The sequence below is a fragment of the Apiospora kogelbergensis genome (genome assembly GCF_038363985.1).
Source record: "Apiospora kogelbergensis strain CBS 113332 chromosome Unknown utg000001l_segment0_segment0, whole genome shotgun sequence".
NCBI lineage: Eukaryota > Fungi > Ascomycota > Sordariomycetes > Amphisphaeriales > Apiosporaceae > Apiospora > Apiospora kogelbergensis.
The window spans coordinates 6,974,927-6,999,526 of NW_027117418.1; the positions used below are offsets into that span (position 1 = coordinate 6,974,927).

Sequence of the window (24,600 nt, forward strand, 5' to 3'; positions counted from 1 at the left end):
TTGCCTTGGCGAGCTAACAATGTTAGCTGCCTTAGCCAGACTCAACTGCCTTAGGTGTATTGTATGCACAGTGGGCACTCTTCCCGGAGCAAACGACAGAGAAAGATAGCTTTTTCCCCTTTTCCTCATATCCATCAATAATAAGCAGCAGCAGGGATTACGGGATGATTGCAGCAAGGCCCAGCATCAAAGCAAAGCCCGCCGCGAACCAATGCCCAGGGGTCGGATGGTCTGGAACCCGTTCTAGCCCCAATAGGGGCAAGGATGGTATGCACACCCTTGCCAGCGCCATTTCAATTCCCGATACATAATTCGACCACCCTTCACCTTCGTCTGAGGAGATAACCTGTTTCTCGTGTCTCTGGCCTTTTTGCTTGTCGGTTTCTGTTTTGCTTGACGGCCCATTCCCTGGATTGGGACTACCGGTTTGCGATCTGGACATGTTGTATTATTCCGGTAGGCTGTACGTCAATGGCATACTTGGATAGCTGGGGGGGAATATTTGCTTTTCCAACCGGCCTTGTTGGATACCGTTCCCGGTCCTCCGCGGCGAAATCGCCGTCCTCAGATTCGGTCATTCTTGCATGCAGATAAGACAAACCAGACGCCCTCGCTTACGCCCTGTCTGTAAGAAGGAGCCGACGCTGTCTCTGTTCTCGGAAAGAGAAGCAGCACGGCGTTCGTATTATATACCTTCGTCCACCACCACACATACATACCAGCGAGCAAGCATTCGGTTGCGTTTGAAGATAGATCCGAATTGTCATATCACAACCAAAGAAGAAAAAGTAAATTGGAGCAATAAAAAGCGACTCCACTAATATCGCACCATAGCCCTCCACCCACATCCACCAGCAAACCCATGCACCGGCTTACATACGAGCTGGGAAGTGGAGGTGGCATTGGAGGTGGAGTGTGTGTGGTTTGCTCCTCTGGCTCCTCTGGGCTCCTCTGGGCTCCTCTCTTGGGTAGGATGGGAAAAGTGCTTGGGGGAGGGCAAAGAAGGGCCAAACACCGCAATTCAGCTGCTGCTAACTGCCTTCTGCTGCTCGCGCATGTCCGTGTCGCCTGTGCTTTGGCCCACACTCCACTCGCTTCTTCACAGTACCTACACCTACTTCCTCGATGCACACGACGACAAATCGGCGATGGCGACAAGTTTCACACAGAAACGTGTTTTCAACCATGCCCGCCCAGCACGGCGCCGGCGGGGGGAAGCCAAATCAAAGCAATCGAGATTATCAGAGATATGCGTCGCGGGAAAATGTGTATACTGAGATCCAGCGTAGCGGGATGAGGGAATGGCACTGTCCGTGACAATTGCGAGCACTGTCGAGGGGAATGAGTGGGCTTGGACAGCAACCCGAAAGGAGGGGGTTTATTCTCACGGTGAACTGCCCGCTACAAGAAGAAAAATTGGGAATCACGGTTGGAGCTGCATCGCAGACCAAGCGTCATCATACAATAACAGTAAGCAACCACACGATTAAACCGTTAGATAGAAACATCATCCTCGGTGCGCCCTGTCCAGCCCTATAGATCCAAGATGGAATGAGCCCAGCTCTCGCAGTAGTGCTTCTTTCAGCTCGCAAGCGGCAACGCAACGCCACGGTAGTGTCGTATCATACAAGTCGTAGTCCTCATAAGCCACCATTAAAAAGATGAAGTGAGACGCTTAGCATAGCTAGCTCACACTCATTAAACCTCCGTCTCAATGCCTGTTTCCTTCTCGCCATGGTGGAATATCCTCGACACGTTACCCAGCTTCGAGAGCTTGGACCCGAGATAGTCGGCCTCCCGAGCGACGCGCCATTGCATGATGCCGCGATGCTTCCTGTGAAGTTGGTTCTTGTGATCCCTGGATTCGTCCGTTAGCATATATACATACGAGTATTCGTAGAGGAGCAAGGGGAACCTCTTACTTGTAGTCGCGCATCTGGTTCCGCACCCCGCGAGAGCTGTCGTCGGCATCAACATGTCCAGGCGCCATAACCGACGTCGCCGTGTCGATAGTCCCATCGATCGGGTTCTTCAGAATGTTCTTAGCCTTCTTGAAACCCGACAGGGACACGACCGAATTCGATTTCGGGTCCTTCCCGTTGCCGTCGCTGTCTGAGTCCGAGTCCGAGTCCGAGGCCACGGATGAATCGTCGTTCGTGTGCACCTTCAGCTTCTTCTTGGTCTGGCTGTCGACCTTCTTCGCATCATTCTCTTCGTCCGAGGAGTCATCCGAATCCGACCCGGAGACCATTAGGCCATCGTCCGAGTCTTCGTCGAGAGATTGGTCAGAAACCGTATCTAGGCATTCCATCACGCTCCGCATATCGTCGTTCTTCGCTTTAGCCGCGTAGCTCTTGTGGTAGCCTGACAGGCCCCGCCACAGCTTGAGCGAGATCGAGATCTCTCCCAGGGGCTGCTCGCCGTCCTCCATGCCGTTGTAAGCACAACAGGACTCGGCCCTTGCTTGTGCATTCTTTCCACCCTTCCACACCTTCACGGTGTGGGTCTCATCCTCCTCTTCTGTAATCCCCTGGAGCCAGAGCACTCCAAATGCCGGCGTTCTATCCGGCCCGAAGCTGCTCTGTCTAAACTCCATGATGAGTGGTGAAGAGTATCGTTTGCGCACCGGGAGGAACTGAGAGTCGACATTGTTCTTTTGAACCCATTCACCACGGGGACCATTGCTGTTCGGATACATCTTACAGCGGCCCATGTTGGTTCGGAACTTGATACGGTGACCCTGCAGGTTATCGGGAAGACCTCCTTGGGCCTTTGCAATGCCTTTCAGTTCAAGAGTCCCATAGTCCCAGCCGCGCAAATGAGGCGGTAGCTGTAAACCAACGCTTCTCCAGACGACACTAATCCTTGCTCTGCCGTAGCCAACACCGCCGACCAAGGGATAAGTTTCCATGATCTGGCTTCTCTTCGCAAGCAGCTTCTCTAGCGGGAGGTAGACAATACCAATGAGTGGATCCGCCTCTCTCTCACGTGCGTCGCGAACAGCGATGATGACCTCGGTGTTTTTCCAATCGCGAACGAATTTCTCGGTCCCGGCGTTAAAGAACGGCTTCGAGTTCTTTGGCTTCGTTCTTGTTCGGTAGATCTTCCTGTGGTTCATAATGATGTTGCAGTAACTGTCTGGCATGTCGTTATCCTGCTCAGCTTCGTCTTCCCGATCCTCACCACCACCCTTGTCTTTCTTTTGGAGGTTGTGAATTCCGAGGCCCATAACATTATCTTCAATGGGAACTGTTAGCAATGGAGATAGCTTTAACGGCGTACTCGGAAAGACTTACGGATTTGGATGCTCAAGATACCCGAGACGAGATCGTCACTAGCGGGCGCGGAGCAAATCATCTCATCCTCGAGCTCGGCCATGTCCTGTGCCTTCTGCTGCATCACCTCGTCATCGTCAGGGGTCTTGTTGGCTTCCCTTAGCTTCTCCTCCGCAGTCTTTGCCACGTGCTCATGAAGCTGGTCTCTGGTCTTGATATCTGTATTGATCGTCTGCTGCTCCAGCTGCTTCTCTGTGATCTTTGACTTGGTGAAGTACCCGACAGACCAAGAAAGGGAGCCTGCCATCGTTTCTGAGGCATCCTGGCCGTGGAAACGATCTTCTCGGTCCATGATCTTGTTGTGCGTCTTCGGGTCGTGGACCAATGATTTGAGGTCGAGTTCCACTCGCCCGAGGTCGTCATCCGCAGACATCTTATCCGAGTCCCACAGGCCTAATCGGAGCTTCTCATCGGCATTCAACTCCTCTGGCGATACAAGAATGCTGGCATATTCATGCCAATCAGGAGTTTGGCTCGTCTCGATAATGCGGGTAGAGGCGACCGGTTTGCCGAATTTACCCCAAGAAATCGAGACGTAGGAATCACTCGATCCCTCAAAGGGGCCAAAACCGCCGTCTCCCTGCTTGAAACCGCGGGCTTGCTTGATAAAGATCCAGACCACTCCATGACTGACTGTGTTCTTCTTGAAATCGGTGCCAACAAGCATGTCCTTGAGGTTGAGGGTCAAACTCTTTGGCGCAACATATTCGGCCATTGCGGCATCGACGGCTGACTGAACGAACGAGGAGATAAGAGGCACGTCCAGCATATTAATATTGTGTTTAGAGATCGGGACACAAGAGATTCGAGCTCTGGGCTGGCCAAGAAAGGTCATAGTGCATAGACTGACGAAAGGCGGATCGGGCTGAGTGAGCACGTTAGTGGGAGATCGGTCTAGACAGATCAAGTGAGCCAAATAGGGGCATGTGTCTGAAATGGGACGGTTTAAGGAGGATTGAGCAGAAACTTACTGTAAGCTGTAACCGCATTCGCACGATCGCAACAAAACCTCTCAATTCGACCCAGATCGGGACAGGTACACCCCCTGGAAGGTAGAACTTGAGGTAAAGATGGGCATTCTTTGCCTTGGCCTTGATACCTTTGCCCGAAGAGCGGCTTCGATAGGACAATGCGAGCTCGAGGTTGATGAAATCGCCCTCCTCGGCTTCCATGCCCGCGCGTTCCTCCGCTGATCCGCCTTTCTCATCACCTGTCTGTATTCTGTCGTCCTGGGGGTTGCCTTCTGATTCATCGGTGTCCTGCTGCTTTTCGTCTTCCCCTTCCCCTTTTTCTTCTGCTTCGGTCGAATCCGAGCCACCCGTCTTGCTGTTGTCTGGCTTCTCTAAACCGCCGTCCTGGTTCAACGTCATGCTTGCGGCGCCGCTGGGTAGCCACCGAACCCCGAGGATGCGGATTCCTTCGTTGCCCTGGCCCATATCGTCGACCGATACCATCTTGACGACCTTCGGGAGCGAAGCCTGCATGATATCCTCGATCTGGTCAATGAGAGATGAGAACAGGTCGGGGTTCACGATCGGCCAGATGGAGGCGATCAAGCGATTAAGCCACTGGACAGATTCGGGAAGTTCGGTATCCGAATCGAGCCTTGCGTTCTCTTCTCGCTTCGAGGCGTCCCAAACCTCGTCATCGAATATTTCGTTGGCTTTCTTGCTGATCCATCGGCCCATGCCTACCACCACAATGCCTGCAGTTGCTAGAAATCCGCCGAGGGAAATTGCCGCATTTATAGACGGGTGAAATCGGCCCCAGAACGACGGGATCAGGAAGAACAAAGCAGCAGCAACCCCGAGACTGCCCAGGCCCGCGCATATTGCTTGCTGATACACAGTTGCCATTTCGGTCCTCAAATCTGCAAAGTCGGGCGGCGGGAACAGCCTCTGCATCCCATTGAATCCCCTTTGCAAATCGGCTTCTTCTTCGTCAAGATGTTCGTCTGACTTAGAGGCTCCTTGTAAGCCAGTGGCTGTTTTATGATAGGATCCCGGCTCTGCCATATTTTCGGGAACATGCTTCATATCTTTTTCCTATATCGATGAGGTCAGCCCACAGTAAACGTGAATTAGTAGTGGGTGGACATACCGTCTGGTCATGGATGACAATAGGGAGGTGAGTGACCGGGTCAGTTACTTGACGCCCTCCTCCATGTCGTTTCGTTTTCTTCATTGCCTTGCGTTTCTCCTTGGGATCAAGTGTGCCGATGACAGCCTCCGTTGCCGTCTGTTCCTGCTGCTGATTTCCGTCTTTGTTGCCATCACGTTGTCCCTGTTGTTGTTGCTGCCGCTGTTGCTGGTTATTTGACTGGGTTGCAGCATTGTCGTCTTCATCATCCTCCTCTACTTCGGAGAGTTCTCGGTCATCCTCGCCTGTCTTGTCGCCACGCTTCGCCTGATTATCCTGATAGTGGTGGTTGGATACCGGATAGGGATCATGGTCAGTCCTGGCGCCCTCATCCTCTTCCTTGAAGATGGCCTTGACGGAGCCGTAGGCCCGCTTCGGCCTGGACTCGTCCTCGGGGCCTTCCTGGGCCTCCTCCGTCTCCCGCATCTGGCCCTGGAGCTCCCGCCGCTCGGCCCGGAACTTGGAGATGGTGGGGGATTTGCTTCTTGCCCGATCGGGGATGGCCGTAGGGCCTTTGTGCCCCATCCTCCTCCTCGAACTGCGCGGGTTCGGCTGATTGCGACATGCTGGGATGGCGCAATTAAGGTGGAAACACCTGTAGCAGCACCACACGGAGGTGTTGTTGTGGGAGAGGTGTGTGTATGTATGTAAGAGAATGGCAAGCAAAGAGTGGGCTAAGTCTGGTTTATTCACTAGGTTACCACTGAGTAAGTGGCAAAGGGAAAAAGTCGAAACCAGAAGAGGATAGCGCAAAGTTGATGGATGCCGCCGAGAGAATATAAATCTTGATAAAATCAAGTTGGAGTTGTTGTCCCGTTACTCGTTGCATTTCCATTTGACAGACAGTTCATTTTGTTTATGTGACATGATATCCGCCCTGGGACCGAAATCCTGTCTTTTTCGCTAAGCATGGTCCTCGTGCCACCTTGACCTTGTTGTTACCAATGGAGGCTTGCAAGGACTCTGCCTGCTGCCAACAGAGGCCCAATTGACGTCGTACAGCTCCGTGTCTGTAGAGGTGGTAGGCAGGATGAGGTCATACTGCCTCTGAAACAACCATGACATCCCTGTGGGCCTTTGCCGGTTTGCCGTTCACTGTTTCGATGGAGCAACTGCAAGTACAAGCTTGAAATGCGTTGCCTTGGCTTGCTTGGCAGATGATTCGGTACGTTCCGCCTCTCCGCGCGTATATTGGATGGATGCCAAATTTCGGCACACAATTCAAGATCACTGCAGGAGGCATGCTAAACCAAATTGAATTTTTGATGCGACAAAAGAAATGCCCGAGTCGCCTCGTAGGGCCTTGCCGGCGGCTAGGTGGATGGAATAGCGTCGGGTCGGTACTTGGGGGGTGCTGGACTCCGCTAGTAAACGCCCCCCCGCAAAGCCGCGTCACCTGCGAAGAGCCGCTGGCCTTGCCTTGCTTCTTGGTAACGTAGCTTGTGCTCGATCGCGATTTGATGTGGCCCATGGTGTCACCATAGTATTAGTAAATGCTTGATTCTTTCTGGAAGAAGTGCCAGTACAGTACACGACTTCGACTTCTAAAACCGGCCCTCTTCTTTCTTGTATATATACAACAATTCTGTCTCGTGTCCTTGGTAAGATACTTCGACATAGGACATGTCCCCCAGTGTAGTGCACCCCCTCTCTAGAGCTTGGCCTGCTTGTCGCCGACCTCCGCCTTGGCCCTGTCTCGGAGCAATTTGCGCAGAATCTTGCCGGACTGTTGAGAGTTGTCGGCTGTCAGTAAATTATGCTATACCACAGAGTAGTTGGGTTTTGGGAAGTGTGCGAGACATACCGGGTTCTTGGGGATCTCGTCGACAAATACCACACCACCGGCCAGTCGCTTGTATCGCACCACCCGGCCCTCCATCCATTGGGCAATCTCCTGCTCCGAGGCCTTGATCTCCGGGTTGGGCACGATGTACGCGCGAGGGACCTCTTCCCCGTCGATCGTGACCCCGACGACGGCCGCGTCAGTGACGGCCTTGCTCTCCAGCAGGACGCCCTCGAGCTCGGCTGGCGCGACCTGGTTGCCCTTCACCTTGATCAGCTCCTTGAGCCGGTCCACCACGTGCCAGAGACCGCCGGGTTCGTATTTCTCCACGTAGGCGATGTCACCCGTCTTCAACCAGCGCGTGCCGTCGGCATCTACGTGAAGTGTGCCGGCGGTGGCTTCGGGCTTGTTCCAGTAGGACTTTAGCAACGTAGGGCCGGTCACCCACAACTCGCCAGTCTCTCCGGCCTTGGTGATCTCGCCAGACCCATCCAGTCTCATGAGTCTCGCACTGCAGTTAGGTAGCATCTCACCCACAGCTAAGCTTGGCTGCGTAATCCTCGGATCCCACGACATTGCCGTACAAGTGATCTCAGTCATGCCTGTGATTATGTGAAATTAGCAACGAAGAAAATAAGCTAGGCCAAGGAAACGACCAGGGAAGGATGCCGCTTTGGGAGGGCACAACTCACCCCAGCCTTGGCGAACCTCCATTGCTCCAGCTGGCCACAGCTTAGAAACCTCTTCAGCAATTTCCCCTGATAGCGGTGCGGCGCCGCTGCCAATGCTCTCGAGGCTGCTCAGGTCGTACTTGCGCACGAGAGGATGCTTCGCTAGAGCAACGACAATGGGAGGTACGCAGTTAAGAGATGTGATTCTGTACTTTTGCACGTTTTCTAGAACCTTGACGAAATCAAACTTCGGCATCATGTACGCACTACAGAATCGTCAGCAGGGAAGCCAGGGACGGTATAGGGGAAGCGAGACTAGCTCTTGTCGTGACTTACGGTACTTGGAGCTTAGGATAGTTGACCGCGAAGTAGGTTTGGCCATATGCATGATACATAGGCAAGAAGCACAATGCCCTCCACTTCTTCACGTTTTCTTCAAAGTTATCCTGCAGCTTCGTCATGTGGATGACACCAATGCCATTGGCGATGTAGGAACGGTGCGTGATCTCTACTCCCTTGGGCACGCCAGTCGTGCCTGAGCTGTAGTTCAGGCAGCATGTGGTGTTCTTGGCGTCCGCAGGCTCGACCCATTCAAAGTTCTCGGCGTCGGCTTGGGAGGCAAGAAGTTCGGTCCAGTGCCGTGCCCCCTGCTGGGTCTTACCGGGACGGGCGTCCAGTGCCGTGTCATCAAAGCTGAAGCAGCGGCTCTTTGGAAGTCCGGCTTGCTGGGCAGCCTCCAAGGCGATAGGGATGCTGGCATCGGCGGCGATCAGGAAAGATGCACCGCTGTCCTGTAGCTGATAGGCAAGCTCTCGAGCGACAAAACTAGGGTTGGCCCCAGTGAAAACACCTATTGAATTATTTAGTAAGTCTGTAATAACGGTAGAGAAGGCCAAGATCAATAGTTTACCTCCGGCCATCAAAATCTATGTATCATGTCAGTCATCATAGCTCCATGCACATAATGCAGGTACATACGCATGCACACGTCTTAAATAAGAGCCAATACCACGCGAGACACGGGAAAGCAAAACATAGTCTCAACTCAAGAATCAGGAATGAAGAACAAGCTGTAACGTACCCCCATGAAAACAACTGGGAAGAATAGGTTATTTCCAGAAAAGAGCAGAACCCGGTCACCGGGTTTCAAGCCTGCCTTCTGCAGGCCCAAGGCCAGTCGCTTAGCCCATAGTCGGTAGTCGTGTAAGCTCAAGTAATGGGTATCCGGGCGCTCAGGATCGATGAAGATGGGCTTGTCCGAGAGAGGGCCGGTATAACTGCCAAACAGCCATTTCTGCAGAGAGCATTCCGGGATGTCGGCATTCCAGCGAGAGTGGATTGTCATGGCGAGATATAGGTGGGAGAGAGAGCTCTCGTTGAAACGGCTTCGTTACGTCCCTCAAGCGCAATATACAGCGAAGTGCAGGCGGGTTTGTTCTGGACAAGTAGCCAGTAAGAATGTGATGGAAAGGGGAGCTATTCCAGAAGATGGGATGCAAGAGACGAGTAATGCCAATGTGAAGAAAAGGTCAAAGAAACTGTGGACGAATCACTGTGACGTGAGAGGAAGGAGGAAGCCTTTTGATACTACTCTCCAGCAGAAAGCTACGGGCACGGACTGACGGCTATAGATGACTTGTTGCGAAGACATGTCGGCTAAGGCAGCTGGAAGATAACCCTGCAGCCACGAAGCCCTCGTTCAGGGCAACCCGCATTGATCGCATCATCGGGGAGAGAGAGAGAGAGATAGAAGGGGGCGGGTGGCGGGCGGTGATAGGCCGCATACGACATACGGAGACTGAAACGGGGCTCTAGCCCACCTGATCTTGATACTAACCCATGGCTGCCCCCGCATCAACCCCCGCGAGCCCGGCATGCCAATATGCGGAGAAGCCAGCAAGCCGAGGCAGCAGGCTGGTCGACTCGACTGGCAGGCCTTTTGAACAAGACAAGTCGTGTATGGTGAGGCAACGGCCCTGTTCTTTTCTTTTTTGCAGGCTTGTGTGAGCTGAAAGCACACATGGTCGGTACGACCCACGGCTGCGGTTGAGGCGCACTCGCTAAGAAACGCCTGGGCTCTCTCTGCCAAGGTGGCCATTACGCCCAATCGAAGCCATGACCTGGATGGAGATCAACGCATGCCGTCTTGCTCAGTCATACAAAAACCAGGAACAAAAACCCGAGGTTTCCAATAGATCAGCAAGGTTCGGCGGAGAGATTGAGGATGCCAAGCCGTTCGCTCGGACTGGCTGGCATTGGTGGTACATTCTCGGTTATCATGAGTCGACGTCTGTTTTTTAGCACTGCTGTAGCAGAAGTAGGTCTCACTTTTTTTTCGCGAGATCGATTTCGTGGACGTGTAACGCAGCTAGGTCGGAGAATTATGTATGTAGCTGAGAAGCTCGCAGGCGGATAGCACCGCGAGAGATGTTAGTTAGCACGTTCGTTATACACACTTAATGAATTGCGATATATGCACTGCATATCATTCCATTCGGCCTTCCATGCTGACCTACCTCTGTCGCATGCGCGCTCGCTTCTGAAAACAGGCCAGTGTCGGCAGCGTCTTCTCGCACCATCTCTACTTCAGCCTGGCAAGCTCACTAAGCTGTCGTCAATTAACCGAGATGTTGTACATATGCCTGCCTAGAGAGTCCTTTAGCCGCGTTAGTCTCTCTAGTCAGGCCCGGGGCTCCGGATTCGGGGTGGGTGAGTAAGCCTCGCCTCTGGCAACATCAGAAGACGGGCTCGGTTTACCGTAGTGAAGGGACAGTTGTTGTACCGCCCTGACTCGATCGGTATCATTATGCGTCTACATAAAGCACGGCGCACACAAAGCAATTTGGCTTGCAGACCGCTACTACTTGTCGTTCGCTTTAGGGTGCCTGCAGATTCTCCTATTCAAGAGCACGTACCCATCACGTCTTCCAGACCCCCACCGGATCCCTAGCAATAGTGCATATTCCAACGTCTGGTCATTGGCGGGGAGAAGTCGCTAGGTAAAGATAGAGAGTCCAACCACGCAGCCACGTAACCCTTATCGTGGACTTGACCCCTTGGCGACCCTTGGGTTCCATGTACGTTGATTGACCGAATCGGTCTTGTCACATTTCCCTCAACTCGTCATTGGCTCCAGCTTGCATAGTGTCACGCTTGAGCCTCTAGGGCAGCTCCGATTCTGCCGTTCGGCCTTGGACTTGTTCGACACATAAAAGGAGTCAAGTTGGCCACTCGTACCTACACCTGAGTTTCCCTGGCTTGTCAGTTCTGATCTCTTTCCAAAACATTCAGTCGACTTGACGCGGAAACTGTCACTTCAAATCATACAGCGCCTTACGCTGGGAGAAACAACCCATGTTTTCCAACCTACTCAACAGCTCCCACAACCAACACGCCGGAGCTCGTTGCTCTTCCCCAGGTGCAGCGGACTCAGCCCCATTCACCAGATAAACCCAATCTCTTCGACAGCCAAAAAGAAGAAAAAGAAAGCCCATTTGAACTATCAAGATGGCTCCGCATGCTGAAGAGAAGACGGGCTCCGGCGGTGGCATCTCATCCTCCCCTGTTTCCGACCTGCTCTTCAAGAACACGTCTCCCAATGTTGTCTACACCGATGACGAGATCCGTTCTCGCTACACTTACCGCACTACCAGTGTGACCAAGCAGCCCAGCGGCCAGTATCAAGTCACCCCCAAGGCTCAGCTCTATGACTTCAAGGTCGGCCGCAAGGTCCCCAAGGTTGGCATGATGCTCGTTGGCTGGGGCGGCAACAATGGCACAACTGTCACTGCTGGCATCATGGCCAATCGACGTAATACAACCTGGGAGACCCGCGAGGGCCCTCGTGCCGCCAACTACTACGGCTCCGTCGTCATGGGCTCTACCATGAAGCTGGGTACTGACCCCGAAACCAACAAGGACGTCAACATCCCCTTGAACCAGGTCCTCCCCATCGTCCACCCCAATGACCTCGTGGTTGGCGGTTGGGACATCTCAGGCATGAATATGGCCGACGCCATGGACAGAGCTGCTGTGCTCGAGCCGACTCTGAAGGCCCAATTGAAGAAGGAGATGTCATACATGGTGCCCCTGCCCAGCATCTACTACCCTGACTTCATCGCTGCCAACCAGGAAGACCGCGCAGACAACGTGCTCGAGGGATCCAAGGCCTGCATGGCACACGTGGACAAGATCCGCAACGATATCAGGTAAGCCGGCCCACAGCTCGACGTGTCATGCTTAGACTCTAATGTAATTGCAGGGACTTCAAGGCCAAGAACGGACTGGACAAGGTGATTGTGCAGTGGACTGCCAACACAGAGAGATATGCCGACCTCATACAAGGTGTGAACGACACGGCAGACAACCTGCTCAAGGCGATTGAGACCGGCCACGAGGAAGTCTCGCCCTCAACCGTCTTCGCCGTTGCCTGCATCCTCGAGCAGGTCCCCTTCATCAACGGATCTCCACAGAACACCTTCGTCCCGGGCGCCATCGAGCTCGCCGAGCGGCACGACGCCTTCATCGGCGGCGACGACTTCAAGTCGGGCCAGACCAAGATGAAGTCGGCCCTCGTCGACTTCATGATCAACGCCGGCATCAAGCTCACCTCGATCGCGAGCTACAACCACCTCGGCAACAATGACGGCAAGAACCTGAACTCGCACCGGCAGTTCCGGTCCAAGGAGATCTCCAAGTCCAATGTGGTCGACGACATGGTCGAGGCCAACCACGTCCTGTACCCGGAGAAGGGCGAGAAGCCCGACCACTGCGTCGTCATCAAGTATATGCCGGCGGTCGGCGACAACAAGCGCGCGCTTGATGAGTACTACGCCGAGATCTTCATGGGCGGCCACCAGACCATCTCGTAAGTCGACTTGCACAAAGAACCCAAATCGAATTGTAGCAATAGTTACTAACCAATCCATGATATAGTCTCTTCAACGTCTGCGAGGACTCTCTCCTGGCATCCCCCCTGATCATCGATCTGGTTCTGATCGCCGAGTTGATGACTCGAGTCCAGTGGCGATCGTGCTCAGATGATGGAGCTGCCACTACCGAGTACAAGGGCTTTCACAGCGTGCTGAGCATTTTGAGCTACATGCTTAAGGCTCCCCTGACACCCCCTGGCACACCAGTCGTCAATGCCCTGGCCAAGCAGCGCGCTTCTTTGACCAATATCTTCCGCGCGTTCGTCGGTCTGGAGCCGGAGTCGGATATGAGCTTGGAGCACAAACTCATCTAGTGGTGTAAAGCCATTCCCACTGATTACGTGCAAAGGCGCCAGGGGACGAGGAGAGAACTCGAGAAGCGCGATGCCGTTCGGCAGTCGATCTTTATTTCGGGACCACCCCATTTCTCAACGGTTTGAAGTAAACGGAATTCAACATCCGAGCCCAGTCTTTACACTCAGTAAATGCTCTTTTAGCATATGATGGAATGCCGCAGCTGGGATGAGTCGTCACTACTATAATTGATCGCCTTAAAGCGCGGTAGTCATGCCATTCATTACAATAAGACACTGCATCTCCCTATATATCCATCTAGTTTGTAACCTGTGAACAAGGCCAAAGGTGAACGATTCCGCAAAAGAGAGTCCTTTGGCCATATATTATTGAGGTTTGCGGGAAGATGTTGGTGTGATCGATGAAACCATACTCTTGGATCAGTTTGTAATCAGTTGCCTACAGCCTAATTGTAGGTAGGCTCCAAAACATGTGTCAAGTTGGTATTGGTATTTGACATTGATGATTTGTGACTGAAGCTGCATATAACCTTGCCTATAACACTTTGCCGCCAACGCCTTGCCGAAGTAACCTCTGTAAGCAATTGCAACAGTTTGGTATCCTAAGCACTCCAAGGTTGGATATCCATCCACCAACGCTGATTGATAGAAGAAGGGGTGGTGCGTCTCGCATCCTGACTATGTTGATGTGGGGTCTCTGAGCGTCACACCCTATGTCTTGCATATGCAAGTGTAATGAATGGCCCTTATAGAGTTTCATCCTCACTCAACGTCATCTCGTAGTCCCAATCATCTCCGGTCTCGCGTGCGCGTTCTCGCGCCTGAAAAGCTGCCTTCCAACTCCTGATCTTATCCCTATATTCAGGGGGTTCGTTCCACTTCTTGACCAGGCCATGCTTCCTCAGCCTCCTCCAGTGGCGCTTTCTCTCCCAGGCGTTCATGTACATGATGTCTCTCTTCGTAAAGTCGTTACCCGTCACCCAATCGGTCACTTCCGCCGCTGCATCACCTATTTCTTCACCGACGCGCCAGGCCAGCTCACGCCCTTTGCCTCCCGTTGTCCACTCGTCTAGCATGAACGGCATGGCATAGGGGAAGTAAGGCTCGTGGGGCGACCAGTCGCAGGGGTAGTTGGGTGCACACTCGTAGTCCGTCACGTACAAGAAGCAAAACGCAGACTCTAGCGTGTACCAAGCGAGTAATATCATGCTCAATAGTCCAAGGGGCGTGAAGCCAAAGTCGGGTTTCCTGCGATAGAGGCGAGGGATTGAAAGGTTAATACCGCCATCACTGGGCTGCGATTTAAGAGTTGGGGATTTCCAACTGTCGGATTTGCCCAGGTCAGCAGCCAGGGTGGGTGCGATCTGATGCTCAGACTGCGCCACCCTGCCCTCAAGACGCTCAATGCCCTGTTTCGCAGAACGAATGCCCAGAAGACCTGTTTTGAGCGACTTACTCATGCGCTCTATCCTTTGCCTTTCCAACTCCTCTTCTCTTTCTGTGGAGTTAAGGGCACCGGAGGCTTCATCTACTGCTTGAATGGTTTCACTGACAACCTTTTCAAGGGTCTCATGATCCATGTTGGTGCCAGCCAGAAGCCGGTCGAACTCCGCATCATCCAAAGTCGAGTCATCTATTCGATTTTGGCGAAGAATAGCCCGGAGGTCTTCTGATGGTGTAGGGATTTTAGCGGTATTGATTAAGGGTTTGCGCCGCCGAGAGGCCGCACGTGAGTGTCGTGCTGTGGATTTCGAGCCGGCTCTTCCGGTTCTGCCCTGCCCGTCACTCTCCTCCTGCTTGATGTTCTCCTGCTTGATGCTCTCCTCCTGCTTGATGACGGGCTCCTTAGACTCCGATTCACTCTTGCTGGACGTACGCGATCGGGAGCCAAACCGGGAACCGAAGAGCAGCCTAGATGCCAGCGAGCCTTTAGCTTCTGGTTTCTTCTCGGGCACTACACCGTCTTCGGTCTTAACTCTGACGGTGGCCGGTGTGTCCACGTATGCTCCGGTGACACGCGGGGTCGGTTGACTCAAAGGATCAATGCCGCGGTCCGGACGTGGCGTCTCCTCATCCCCCATATCAGAACTTGTGGCCGAAGGGGCACGAACAGACCCCTTTTCCGAGTAATTATCTTGCGGTGCGAAGAGTTTCATTTCAGCTTCAATACGATCAATCGGGTCAGCCTCTGACGTCGCCAAAATGCGCCGTTTTTCTGGCAAAAAGTCGCCAGAGAGATTCTTACTCAGTCCAGCGAAACCAACAGAAGGTCTTTCCCTAGAGCCCTTAGCTTCTAGATTCCTCGGACGTCTGTCATCGCGTAGAAAGCGTGGCCTGGTGGCGGTCTCTTTTTCTTCCGGCTCTTGTCTGATAATCGGTTCTTGCCAGAGTGGTTCCTCAATAGTTTTCGTGTTGGGAGGGGAAGGACTTGCACTTGTGGCTCGGGCAAGCTGGCGAAGCAAGTCATATGAATCGTTTCTAGACAATTTCTTATGCGTCTCTGCCTTTTCCATTCCATCATGGTCGGATGCTCTGTTGGAGGGTTTCTCGTCGAGGCCCTTTGATGTTGTCAAGGGGTCATCCTTGATCGCTTCCCCACCGCCAGCGCCATTTACTTTGGCAGTATCCAAATCGCTGAGCGAAGATCTATGGGACGGGTCCTTATTTGTGGCTTTCGCCAATTCTGGCGATTGAGACTCTGACCGGGCTTCTGAGTTTTTGATGCGAATCTCATCGAGCCTACTTGTTGCCACAGCTCTTTTAGACGCGGCTTCCATTTCCCGCGCTCGGATCTCTTCCAACCGCCGATTGGTTTTCTTTGGATAGCTTTCGTCACTCTCGGGAAACTCGATTCCAGCGGCCTCGATCTCCGCTTGTCGGATTTGCTCAAGCCTGGCATCACTGCGGCGACCATTGGGAGTATCCGATCCTTGCGAGCTGCTACTGGGCGAACCATGGTTTGCTTCGCGGCCATTCGTCTTCGCAGCCTTAATACGTGGACTATCGGAGATCTGCAGGTCGCCCGCAGTGAAGTCGGCATCGAGCTGCCAGTTGAAACTTTTCTCGGGAGAAAAATTTGGTCGGGTTTTACTAGGAGTGTTGTAGCTTTTCCTAGGAGTCAAACCTGGCCGGGTTTTGCTAGAAGACCGGTTTAGATCGCCTCGTCCGGGCACAATAGAAGGCAGGGGCGAGAACCTGTGGTAGTCCTCCATACTGAGGAGACTTTCTGATGATTCTTTTCTCGAGTGGGCGTCCTGGCCTGCTCCAGATGGCTGTGAAGCATCTCCGCCGTCGTTCGCCCTGGTAACAAGGGTGTTTGCGGTTTCCGCCACCTTGGGCCCGATACTATTCTTCCTGGAGAAAAGGCCATTGAGGGGACCATTTCCGTTTGTGAGCTGGTGGTTGCGGTCAAACGTTTTGAGCTGTTGGCCAAGGTCTCGTCCAGAATCGCGAACAGTCGCTAGCTCTTCTGAATCTTTCCTTGATCGCTGAGGCCGAGGGGCTGGGCTAGGCGATCCCATCCTGACTCCGTCTGCCTCCGCCTTGGCCATGTCAAAAGCATTTTTGAGATCGAACGTTTCGTCGCCCTGACCATTGTCGTTATCGTTTGCTTTGGCAAGGCTCCAGGCTTGCGCCAATCCCAACGGCCGCCGTTCGCGGGGGTCGAGCCACTGTGCATTGGCGATTTTTGTTGGCCCGAAGGGCGGCGGCGCAACAATGTTTGCGATGCGTTGGGCGCTGAAGTATTCGGTCGTGGAAAGCGAGGTGAGTCCGAGCCGCCAAGGCTGCTCAAGTTGGATCGCGCACGCGTGCGCAGTGGCGAACGATATGCGTGGTGTGCAGTCGGGGTGGTCTGAGGCGCGTGGGCCTCCCCCGGCTGTGTGTTGTTGCTGTCTTTGGGCGAGGTATGTAGCGATGCCTTTCTCTCGTGGGCGCGACTTGCGAGGGTTGGGCCTATACTGCGACTAGTGCTCGGGCTGCCCGCTGATAGGGCCTCTGATGAGGTTTTGCGACACTGTTCGACATTCATCACGTCGGATGATTGGTGGTGAGCGACTCGCGGCAGTCGCTGCTGCTGTCTGTTGCGGATTGGGCGGTCAAATGGGAAGCTGCATGCCGTGTGCGACCAGGCAAGGCAAGTACATCTGCATGGTAGGTTCGGTCGGCGTGCTGGAAATGCGATGAAATGCGATTCACAAGCAGATTATCGCCGAGGAGATTAATACATCTAACAATAAAAACACAAATCGACCATTAAACAATATGAACACGTTATGATTGACAGATATGCAAGACGGTGGTACAATCGCGCTTGGCCGTGGGAAATGGCGATTGTTGACTTCACTTTTTAGTGGAGTTTATAGGGAACCGCGTCGGTCGGGGGGTTCACGTTCTCCCAAGGACAAGGGGCCCAGCTCAACCAGCCTAAGCACGAGAAGCGAGCAAGCACAGGCACGAGGTGCAGACAGGCCCTCCAGTCGGCCCTCCATCAATCAATTGATGACTTCCACGATGACAGTAAAGATGGATCTAGCGGTTAGCCTAGGAAATAGCACTGTACCAAGCAGTCTCCGTTGTCAAGCCCGGAGCAATTGACTTTGACACCTATGGAGCGTTGCCAGCGAGTGCGGTGGAAAATGCAATGCCATTGCTGGGTTTATTCAGTCGGTCGTAAGCAAACAGTGAGGTTGTTGTCCATTTCTGTGTTGGAAAAGTGTGTACGTAGAGCAATCAAGTCCAATTTGGTGGAAGAGGACCCCCTCTCCTTTCGCAGACGGAGTTCTTACTATGGACCGGCCTTTATAAACGGTATGTAGAGAAGAGCTTTCACATGTGTCGCATTTGACAATTACGGACAGGGCCTTGATCCTCGTCCGGGATGTAACGCGATCGCTGGAACTTCGATGGGGCACACCACCTTGCGACGACCTGATTACCCGGTCCTGATCAGAAGCGTCGACGAGCCTCCTCGGCACATGGCCGTACACATGGGAGAACGGTCGGACTTGGCCGCTGTCATCTGAGAGCTGAGGTTCTGTCCTGGGCAGTGATGGTCAGACATGCCCTCCCGTCTCTACATACATACACGTACTGCATCCTAGAGCAGGATAGAGCAGGCTAGAACCGGTAGGCGGTGTCTTGTCGAGTTTATCTGGGATTTGCGTCATGCGGTCAAACGCTAAAGCAGCTGAATCCGTTGTTCTCGTTGGCTGCAACAAGGGAGAAAGGAGAGGCAAGCACAGGTGCCATTCTACCTAGGCAGTTATTTACTGCTCCTCGGCCGAGAAATTGGGCCAGGGCTTGCATCCACATCCACCAAGACCAGACTGGAGAAGGAACTTCAGCATTCTACACGCAGCTGTGCGACCATACGCCATCTTTTATAAGGGAGACGGTCTCCTGCTTCCTGTCCGAACTCTGTATTGATGCGTATCTTGATTCGCTACCCGGCCCCTGTAGCAACACCTACTCGTCCATCCCACCTTTTCCGCACCGCATCTGCCCACCTTCGGACACTTCACGGCTCTTCCCCACCAAACCAAAGCCGCCTTAGATCTCAGTTTCGGCGCCCCTACTCGGTCAAAATGTCTCCTGGCTTCCTCTCAACCCAGGCCCAGGCCCATGAAAAGCGGCACAAGGTGACCGTCATTGGGTCGGGCAACTGGGGCTCGACCATCTCCAAGATCGTTGCTGAGAACACCAAGGAGCACCCCGACATCTTCGAGCCCGAGGTGCACATGTGGGTGTACGAGGAGGATGTCACCATTCCCAAGGACTCCCCTCACTACGACGAGGCCGTGGGCGACCAGCCCCAGAAGCTCACCCACATCATCAACAAATACCACGAGAACGTCAAGTACCTGCCCGGCATCAAGCTCCCTAGCAACCTGATCGCCAACCCCTCCGTGGTCGATGCCGTGAAGGACTCTTCCATTCTGATCTTCAACCTTCCCCATCAGTTCATCGACCGTGTCTCGTCGCAGATCAAGGGCAAGATCGTGCCATTTGCCCGAGGAATCTCTTGCATTAAGGGTGTACACGTCACGGATGAGGGCATTTCTCTGTTCTCCGAGTGGATCGGTGATGGCCTGGGCATATACTGCGGCGCCCTGAGCGGTGCCAACATCGCATCCGAAATCGCCGCCGAGAAGTGGTGCGGCACGACCATCGCCTACGACCCCCGCCCATGGACTCGTCGCGCAACCCGTCCCCCCGTTCCACGACGCCCATTCGTGGCTCGGCAAAAGAATCGGCTCCCAACCTAAGCATCACCCCGCTCGCCGACATGCAGCACAAGGATGCCCGAGGACGCACCAGCAAGACCAAGCTCGTGCCTGTGCCTGCCGAATACCCCCTCTCGACCACGATACCTTCCAGCTCCTGTTCGAGCGTCCCTACTTCCTCGTCAGCATGGTGTCCGACGTCGCCGGCGTCTCGTTGGGCGGTGCTCTCAAGAACATTGTTGCGTTAGGCGCTGGCTTCGTCGTGGGTCTGGGGCTTGGAGATAATGCAAAGTCGGAGATCGTGCGACGCGGGTTGCTCGAGATGATCAAGTTTGGCAAAGAGTTCTTCAAAGAGACTGTACAGCCTGAGACCTTCACTATAGAGAGTGCCGGTGTTGCGGATCTGATTACGAGTTGCAGCAGTGGAAGAAACTTCAGATGCGCAAGCCATGCCGTCGAGCAGGGCGTCAGTGTGGCTGAGATCGAAGCCAAGGAGTTGAACGGTCAGAAGCTACAGGGCACAACCACGGCCATGGAGGTCCATAGCTTTTTGAAGGTTCACAACATGGAGAAGGATTACCCGCTCTTCACTGCTGTTAACGACATCATCGAGGGCAAGAACACCTATCAGGATCTGTTGCAGTTGATCAACAAGCGCAGAAACTAGACTCGTATTACGAAACGGAACGGACTGGGCTATATATACAGGACAAGGAGTTTTAGGGGGTTGGACCGGACGATGTGATCACAGTAGATCAAAAGGCAAGCAATGATACCCTCAGCAAATACTGGTTGCGGTCACTGCACTTATATAGGCTCGAATGGCTTAGAAACTTTATTAACTGGTTCATAACCATGATGAGCAATTTCGTAACGTATTCAGTGATTGTAGTTGGAGTGTTCTCTATTTCCAGGGAAAGTATCGAGTATGTTAAAACAACATAAGGCCTGGCTAAGGCCCACAGGCTAAAAATGAATAAGTACTTACTTGTTACAATGTGACAACAGCAGGATCACCAGTCGCTCAACAGCCGATTCTTCTCGTCAAGCATTCCACCTTCCAACTGCAGCCAACGGCTCCCCTACTCCCCGCAGTAACCCTCCCAGACCTATCGTTATCGTCATCATCATCCTCCACCGTCCTCTCACCGTCACCAAACAGCTTCACGAATACAGCGTCGTAACTTATCCACATAAGGTTCATCATGACGACCATCGTAATGCCCAGCCAGCGCGGCACTCTGCCGTCCTTGTCCGCAAATACGCGACTGAAGTTCATGACCAGGAAGAACAGCGGCAGCCACAGCAGCGTGAAGAGCCACTTGCCGACCTCCTGGCGGTGCTGCGTAATGGTATAGGCCTGCAGCCGGTGCAGGTAGGCCTGGTAGTCGTCCGGCAGGGCGTGCTCCGCGGCGCCGTCCGTGATGAGCTTCAGGTAGCGCGCGCTGGCTTGGGCGTAGTCGGGCTCGGGGCGGCGCACTGGGGCCACGAACTTGAACCACCACTTCTTCTTCGGAGGCTTATCGGGGCCATCGGGGCCATCGTTTGTGTTCGTCTCGTCGTCGGGAGGCGCGTCAGGCAGCCGCGGTTGGTAAAGGGTGTGCGCGAGGAAGGGCGCGGCAGCTCGGGGATCGGCGGCTTCTCCGGCACGGCGATGGGCGCCGGCAGCGCTACCACCGGCGTCTGGACGTCGAGGTAGCCTGCGCCGCCGCCCTCGGTTCGGATGATGGTCGCGTAGTCTTCGGGCGTCACTTCGTAGACGACTCCGATGAGGCCCTTGGGCCAGGTCGGGGCGCGCGGCGGTAACGAAGGGAACACAAGCCCTGTCTTTTCGTTGCTAACATCGGAGGGAGTGGGCGGGGGAGGAAACTGCGGTGGTCGCTGCGGGGGCTTCGGAGGGTCGGGGAGGTGCTTGCGCGGTGTGACGTTGGCGAAGCAGGGCTCGCGGTACGGAATGCCCGGCAGGTCGAAGGTGAGGTCGAAGGCCGGCGCCGAGACGTTGACCTTGGAGAGAGGTCGGATGCCCCGAACGCCTAGGAATGTCTCGGCAGCCAGGTTCGAGCCGTAGGCGAGGTAGAGGTAGGTTTGGGCATTACTAGGCGACGATGGGTCGTTGTCTGGAGAAGCTTGCGCTAGTCGCTCCGGAGAGGTTCTGGGGATGCTGGAGATGGGCGGATAGGATGGGGTCGCGTCTTTGCTAGTAGGAAGCGACCGCAAAGCCTGGATGCACCGGACGGCTTTGCAGGCCTGCTGGATGCCAGCGGTTTTATTGTCCATTTTCAGGGGCGATGATTTGATGCTGGATACGATGAGTTAGAGAGTCGGGCTCACGTCTTATAACGATGGTGATGCGTAACAACTAAGACAGGCAGAAGTGGATTACATCAGTGTAGATGGACGGGCCTGGCGCGATTAGATAACCACGACCCGATCCTAGCTTGGATTAATCAGCCGCCCGTTGGCGTTCGCTGTTGCACGGGCACCGATAGAGTAAATGGCTTGGAATCCCATCGATGCTTTTCACTAAGCGTGTATCAATGCTTACCAAACATTTATTGCGCTTATCCCTCATCGTCATCGTGTAATGCTTTAGTCGGTTGAAACTAGTCGTAGAAGAATAGCAATCTGGTTAATTCAAGCTTCCAAGCCCCTAGATAGCCTGATATGCGGCAACATATCGGTAACTTTCACATTACCACTCCCTTAGTTCTTTGCCAGGGCCCGAGAAAGTCGGGCTAACCCAGGCTTTGGCGTTTTGGGACAGGCTGCGAACCTGACCCTCGTCTACCTCTATCCCCAACCCAGGCCCTACCGGTAGGTTGATGTACCCCTTTTCCACATCCCAGATCTCGGGGTTTTTTGTATAGCTTTTGAGGTCCTCACTTCCGAGGTTGTAGTGTATTCCTAGGCCCATCTCTTGAATCACGAAGTTGGCGGATACCGCGTCGACCTGCACACAGGCTGCTAGAGCAATGGGTCCCAGAGGGCAATGAGGCGCCAAGGCCACATCGTAGGTCTCGCACATGGACGCGATCCGGCGCAGTTCTGATAGGCCTCCGACGTGGGATACGTCGGGCTGGAGGATATCCACACAACCAGCCTCCATGAAGGGCCTCACATCCCATCGGCTGTGAAGTCGCTCGCCAAGGGCAATCGGCACGCTGCTCAGACCAGCAAGGTCCTTGATGCCGCCAATGTTCTCAGACAGCAACGGTTCTTCCACGAAGAGGGGCTCGTGAGGGGCGAGTTTAGCAACCAGTTGCTTCGCCATGGGCTTGTGCACCCGGCCATGGAAATCAACCCCGGCATCGAGGCCAAGGGCTTTGACTGCCTTCACTCTCTCGACGCACTCGTCCAGCTTTCTAGGCGAGTCGAGCCAGCCTAGGTCTTCGGTCCCATTCATTTTGACAGCATCAAAGCCTTGTGCAATGCGTGCCTTACTGCAGACCGAGTTAGCCATGTCGGCGCTCTCAAGATGGACTCCAGGACACCCACGCTTGCTCCTCGACATCGCTCGGCCTGTCGCCCCCTATCCATGCGTAGACCCTCAACTTGTCACGAACTTTGCCCCCGAGCAGCTGGTAGATAGGCACGTTTAGTTTCCTCGCTTAGATTCGTCAGCAAAGTGTCACGTAGCTGTCATCGTGTACGAACTGAGCTACCTTTCAGGTCCCAGAGCGCAATATCGATTCCAGACAGAGCGCTCATGAGAACCGGGCCACCTCGGTAGAAGCCTCCCCTGTATGACAGCTGCCAGATATGCTCAATATCACTATCACGGTCTCGTCAGCAAAACAATGCACAGCTATTGTCGTCGGGAATTCCACGACTAACTCGGCTTCGAGTCCAACGTATCGAGTTGCCCACGACTCCAGACAACCTTCCACTGCCTGTGTGTGACCTTCAAGCGAGGCCTCGCCCCACCCTGCGACACCAGTGTCGTCCGTGATCTTGACAAACAGCCATCGAGGGGGCACACGGAAGTACTCGATCTTGGCAATCCTAGCCATATTGAAAACCCAACAAGCCAAAAAATTGATGAAATGTACGTTTCAGCATTTCTTTCAGATCGACGGAATTCTACGAGTAACTACTATATACCTCGTATATATGTACGATGATATCTTGCGGGGGCTTGTGCGTCGTGGTTCGATGGGGAATCTCGGTTCGGGGGAACGAACGACAAACCGCGGGGTCGTGGAGAGAGGGTGGGCCGCAAGCTGCCTTTGCCGAATTGGGATCTAGAAGATGGACGTGATTGGCTAGACTGATCCGATGTGCAGCGAAATGGTTACGGGCACGGCAATTAGGCATTAGTTATAAGGGGGAACAGCTGTGGTATAGTAAGCGAACAGGGCAAACCTCCAGAAACGGACGCTTACTAAGTAACTGAACAGCCAGACAGCCGGCTGATCAGAAGTAAAGAGTGCTAAGTCCCTGGCACCTGGTGCTATCCGCTATAAGGAGTAATATATGCATCACATTGCCCCTCGATATAAATTCCACACACTATATCTTTGGGCCAAATCACATGTTTCATTGGGTAAGAAACTATTTCATATCGCATAGAATAAGAATAGGACAAAAATAAAGCCTTGAAATAGTCGTGTTTCATTCAGGGTTTCGTTCAGGGAAGAAGTCGTACGCGGGCATAGTATAGTAAGGCGCATGCTTGATTACATAGTCGTATTGAATCACGGGTTGATGCATTCGTGGTACCGACCAAGAACGGTATCATTACTGCCGATCTACTCAGCACACTCTGCACAATCATATTTAGACGGTGCTGGTTCTGTTTTCCCCGTTCAGTACTTGCAACCCAGTATAGCATGACGATTACCTATACGTAGCAGGGTAATGCATTAGTGTAAGGCCGGAAGTAGCCTGCATTCCGGCCGTAGTAACCGGCGCTGTAGGTACAATAAGGAGGCGGAAGGTGGCGCAAAGTCGACTAGAAGGCAGAAAAACGATAGCGCCAACTTAGAGCCGATCAAAGTTTGAAGGTGGCATCTAGATTCCCAGCCTGCCAGCGCTCAAGCTGCAGAAGTCCGATTTTGATTCAGTCTGACAGGCAGGACCCCTAGAGTGTCTGACCCGGCTGTGGCCGGAAGCCAATAGCAGAGCAGAGGGCCGGAGGCGAGATTGGGTGCATTAGAACCGGAAAAGAGAATGTTTCCGGCCTTGGATGGACCCTGTCACGGAA

At 53.7% G+C, this 24,600-nt stretch overlaps 7 protein-coding genes across 7 annotated transcripts; 2 read left to right on the forward strand and 5 right to left on the reverse strand.

Annotated features, from left to right (window-relative positions):
• Positions 1 to 1,698: 1,698 nt before the first annotated feature.
• PG998_002251 (uncharacterized protein) lies at positions 1,699 to 5,999 on the reverse strand (the record flags this gene model as incomplete). The annotated part of the gene is made up of 5 exons (XM_066869069.1): positions 1,699 to 1,858; positions 1,923 to 3,249; positions 3,297 to 4,200; positions 4,307 to 5,380; positions 5,436 to 5,999. The coding sequence occupies 5 exons, from the start codon at positions 5,997 to 5,999 to the stop codon at positions 1,699 to 1,701; spliced, it is 4,029 nt and encodes a 1,342-aa protein (XP_066737484.1).
• A 1,126-nt stretch (positions 6,000 to 7,125) lies between these two features.
• PG998_002252 (AMP-binding enzyme) lies at positions 7,126 to 9,273 on the reverse strand (the record flags this gene model as incomplete). The annotated part of the gene is made up of 6 exons (XM_066869070.1): positions 7,126 to 7,200; positions 7,279 to 7,859; positions 7,950 to 8,194; positions 8,265 to 8,778; positions 8,839 to 8,854; positions 9,010 to 9,273. 6 exons carry the CDS (start codon positions 9,271 to 9,273, stop codon positions 7,126 to 7,128), a joined length of 1,695 nt encoding a protein of 564 aa, XP_066737485.1.
• Positions 9,274 to 11,435: 2,162 nt separating this feature from the next.
• On the forward strand, positions 11,436 to 13,173 carry PG998_002253 (Myo-inositol-1-phosphate synthase; the record flags this gene model as incomplete). The annotated part of the gene is made up of 3 exons (XM_066869071.1): positions 11,436 to 12,136; positions 12,190 to 12,795; positions 12,864 to 13,173. 3 exons carry the CDS (start codon positions 11,436 to 11,438, stop codon positions 13,171 to 13,173), a joined length of 1,617 nt encoding a protein of 538 aa, XP_066737486.1.
• Positions 13,174 to 13,919: 746 nt separating this feature from the next.
• Positions 13,920 to 17,203, reverse strand: PG998_002254 (uncharacterized protein; the record flags this gene model as incomplete). Its single annotated transcript, XM_066869072.1, has 2 exons — positions 13,920 to 17,050; positions 17,140 to 17,203. 2 exons carry the CDS (start codon positions 17,201 to 17,203, stop codon positions 13,920 to 13,922), a joined length of 3,195 nt encoding a protein of 1,064 aa, XP_066737487.1.
• Positions 17,204 to 18,758: 1,555 nt separating this feature from the next.
• Positions 18,759 to 20,064, forward strand: PG998_002255 (glycerol-3-phosphate dehydrogenase-like protein; the record flags this gene model as incomplete). The annotated part of the gene is made up of 3 exons (XM_066869073.1): positions 18,759 to 19,380; positions 19,422 to 19,510; positions 19,552 to 20,064. The coding sequence occupies 3 exons, from the start codon at positions 18,759 to 18,761 to the stop codon at positions 20,062 to 20,064; spliced, it is 1,224 nt and encodes a 407-aa protein (XP_066737488.1).
• A 357-nt stretch (positions 20,065 to 20,421) lies between these two features.
• Positions 20,422 to 21,674, reverse strand: PG998_002256 (uncharacterized protein; the record flags this gene model as incomplete). The annotated part of the gene is made up of 2 exons (XM_066869074.1): positions 20,422 to 20,952; positions 21,048 to 21,674. The coding sequence occupies 2 exons, from the start codon at positions 21,672 to 21,674 to the stop codon at positions 20,422 to 20,424; spliced, it is 1,158 nt and encodes a 385-aa protein (XP_066737489.1).
• A 415-nt stretch (positions 21,675 to 22,089) lies between these two features.
• On the reverse strand, positions 22,090 to 23,407 carry PG998_002257 (uncharacterized protein; the record flags this gene model as incomplete). The annotated part of the gene is made up of 4 exons (XM_066869075.1): positions 22,090 to 22,837; positions 22,893 to 23,004; positions 23,060 to 23,169; positions 23,232 to 23,407. The coding sequence occupies 4 exons, from the start codon at positions 23,405 to 23,407 to the stop codon at positions 22,090 to 22,092; spliced, it is 1,146 nt and encodes a 381-aa protein (XP_066737490.1).
• Between the last annotated feature and the right edge of the window lie 1,193 nt (positions 23,408 to 24,600).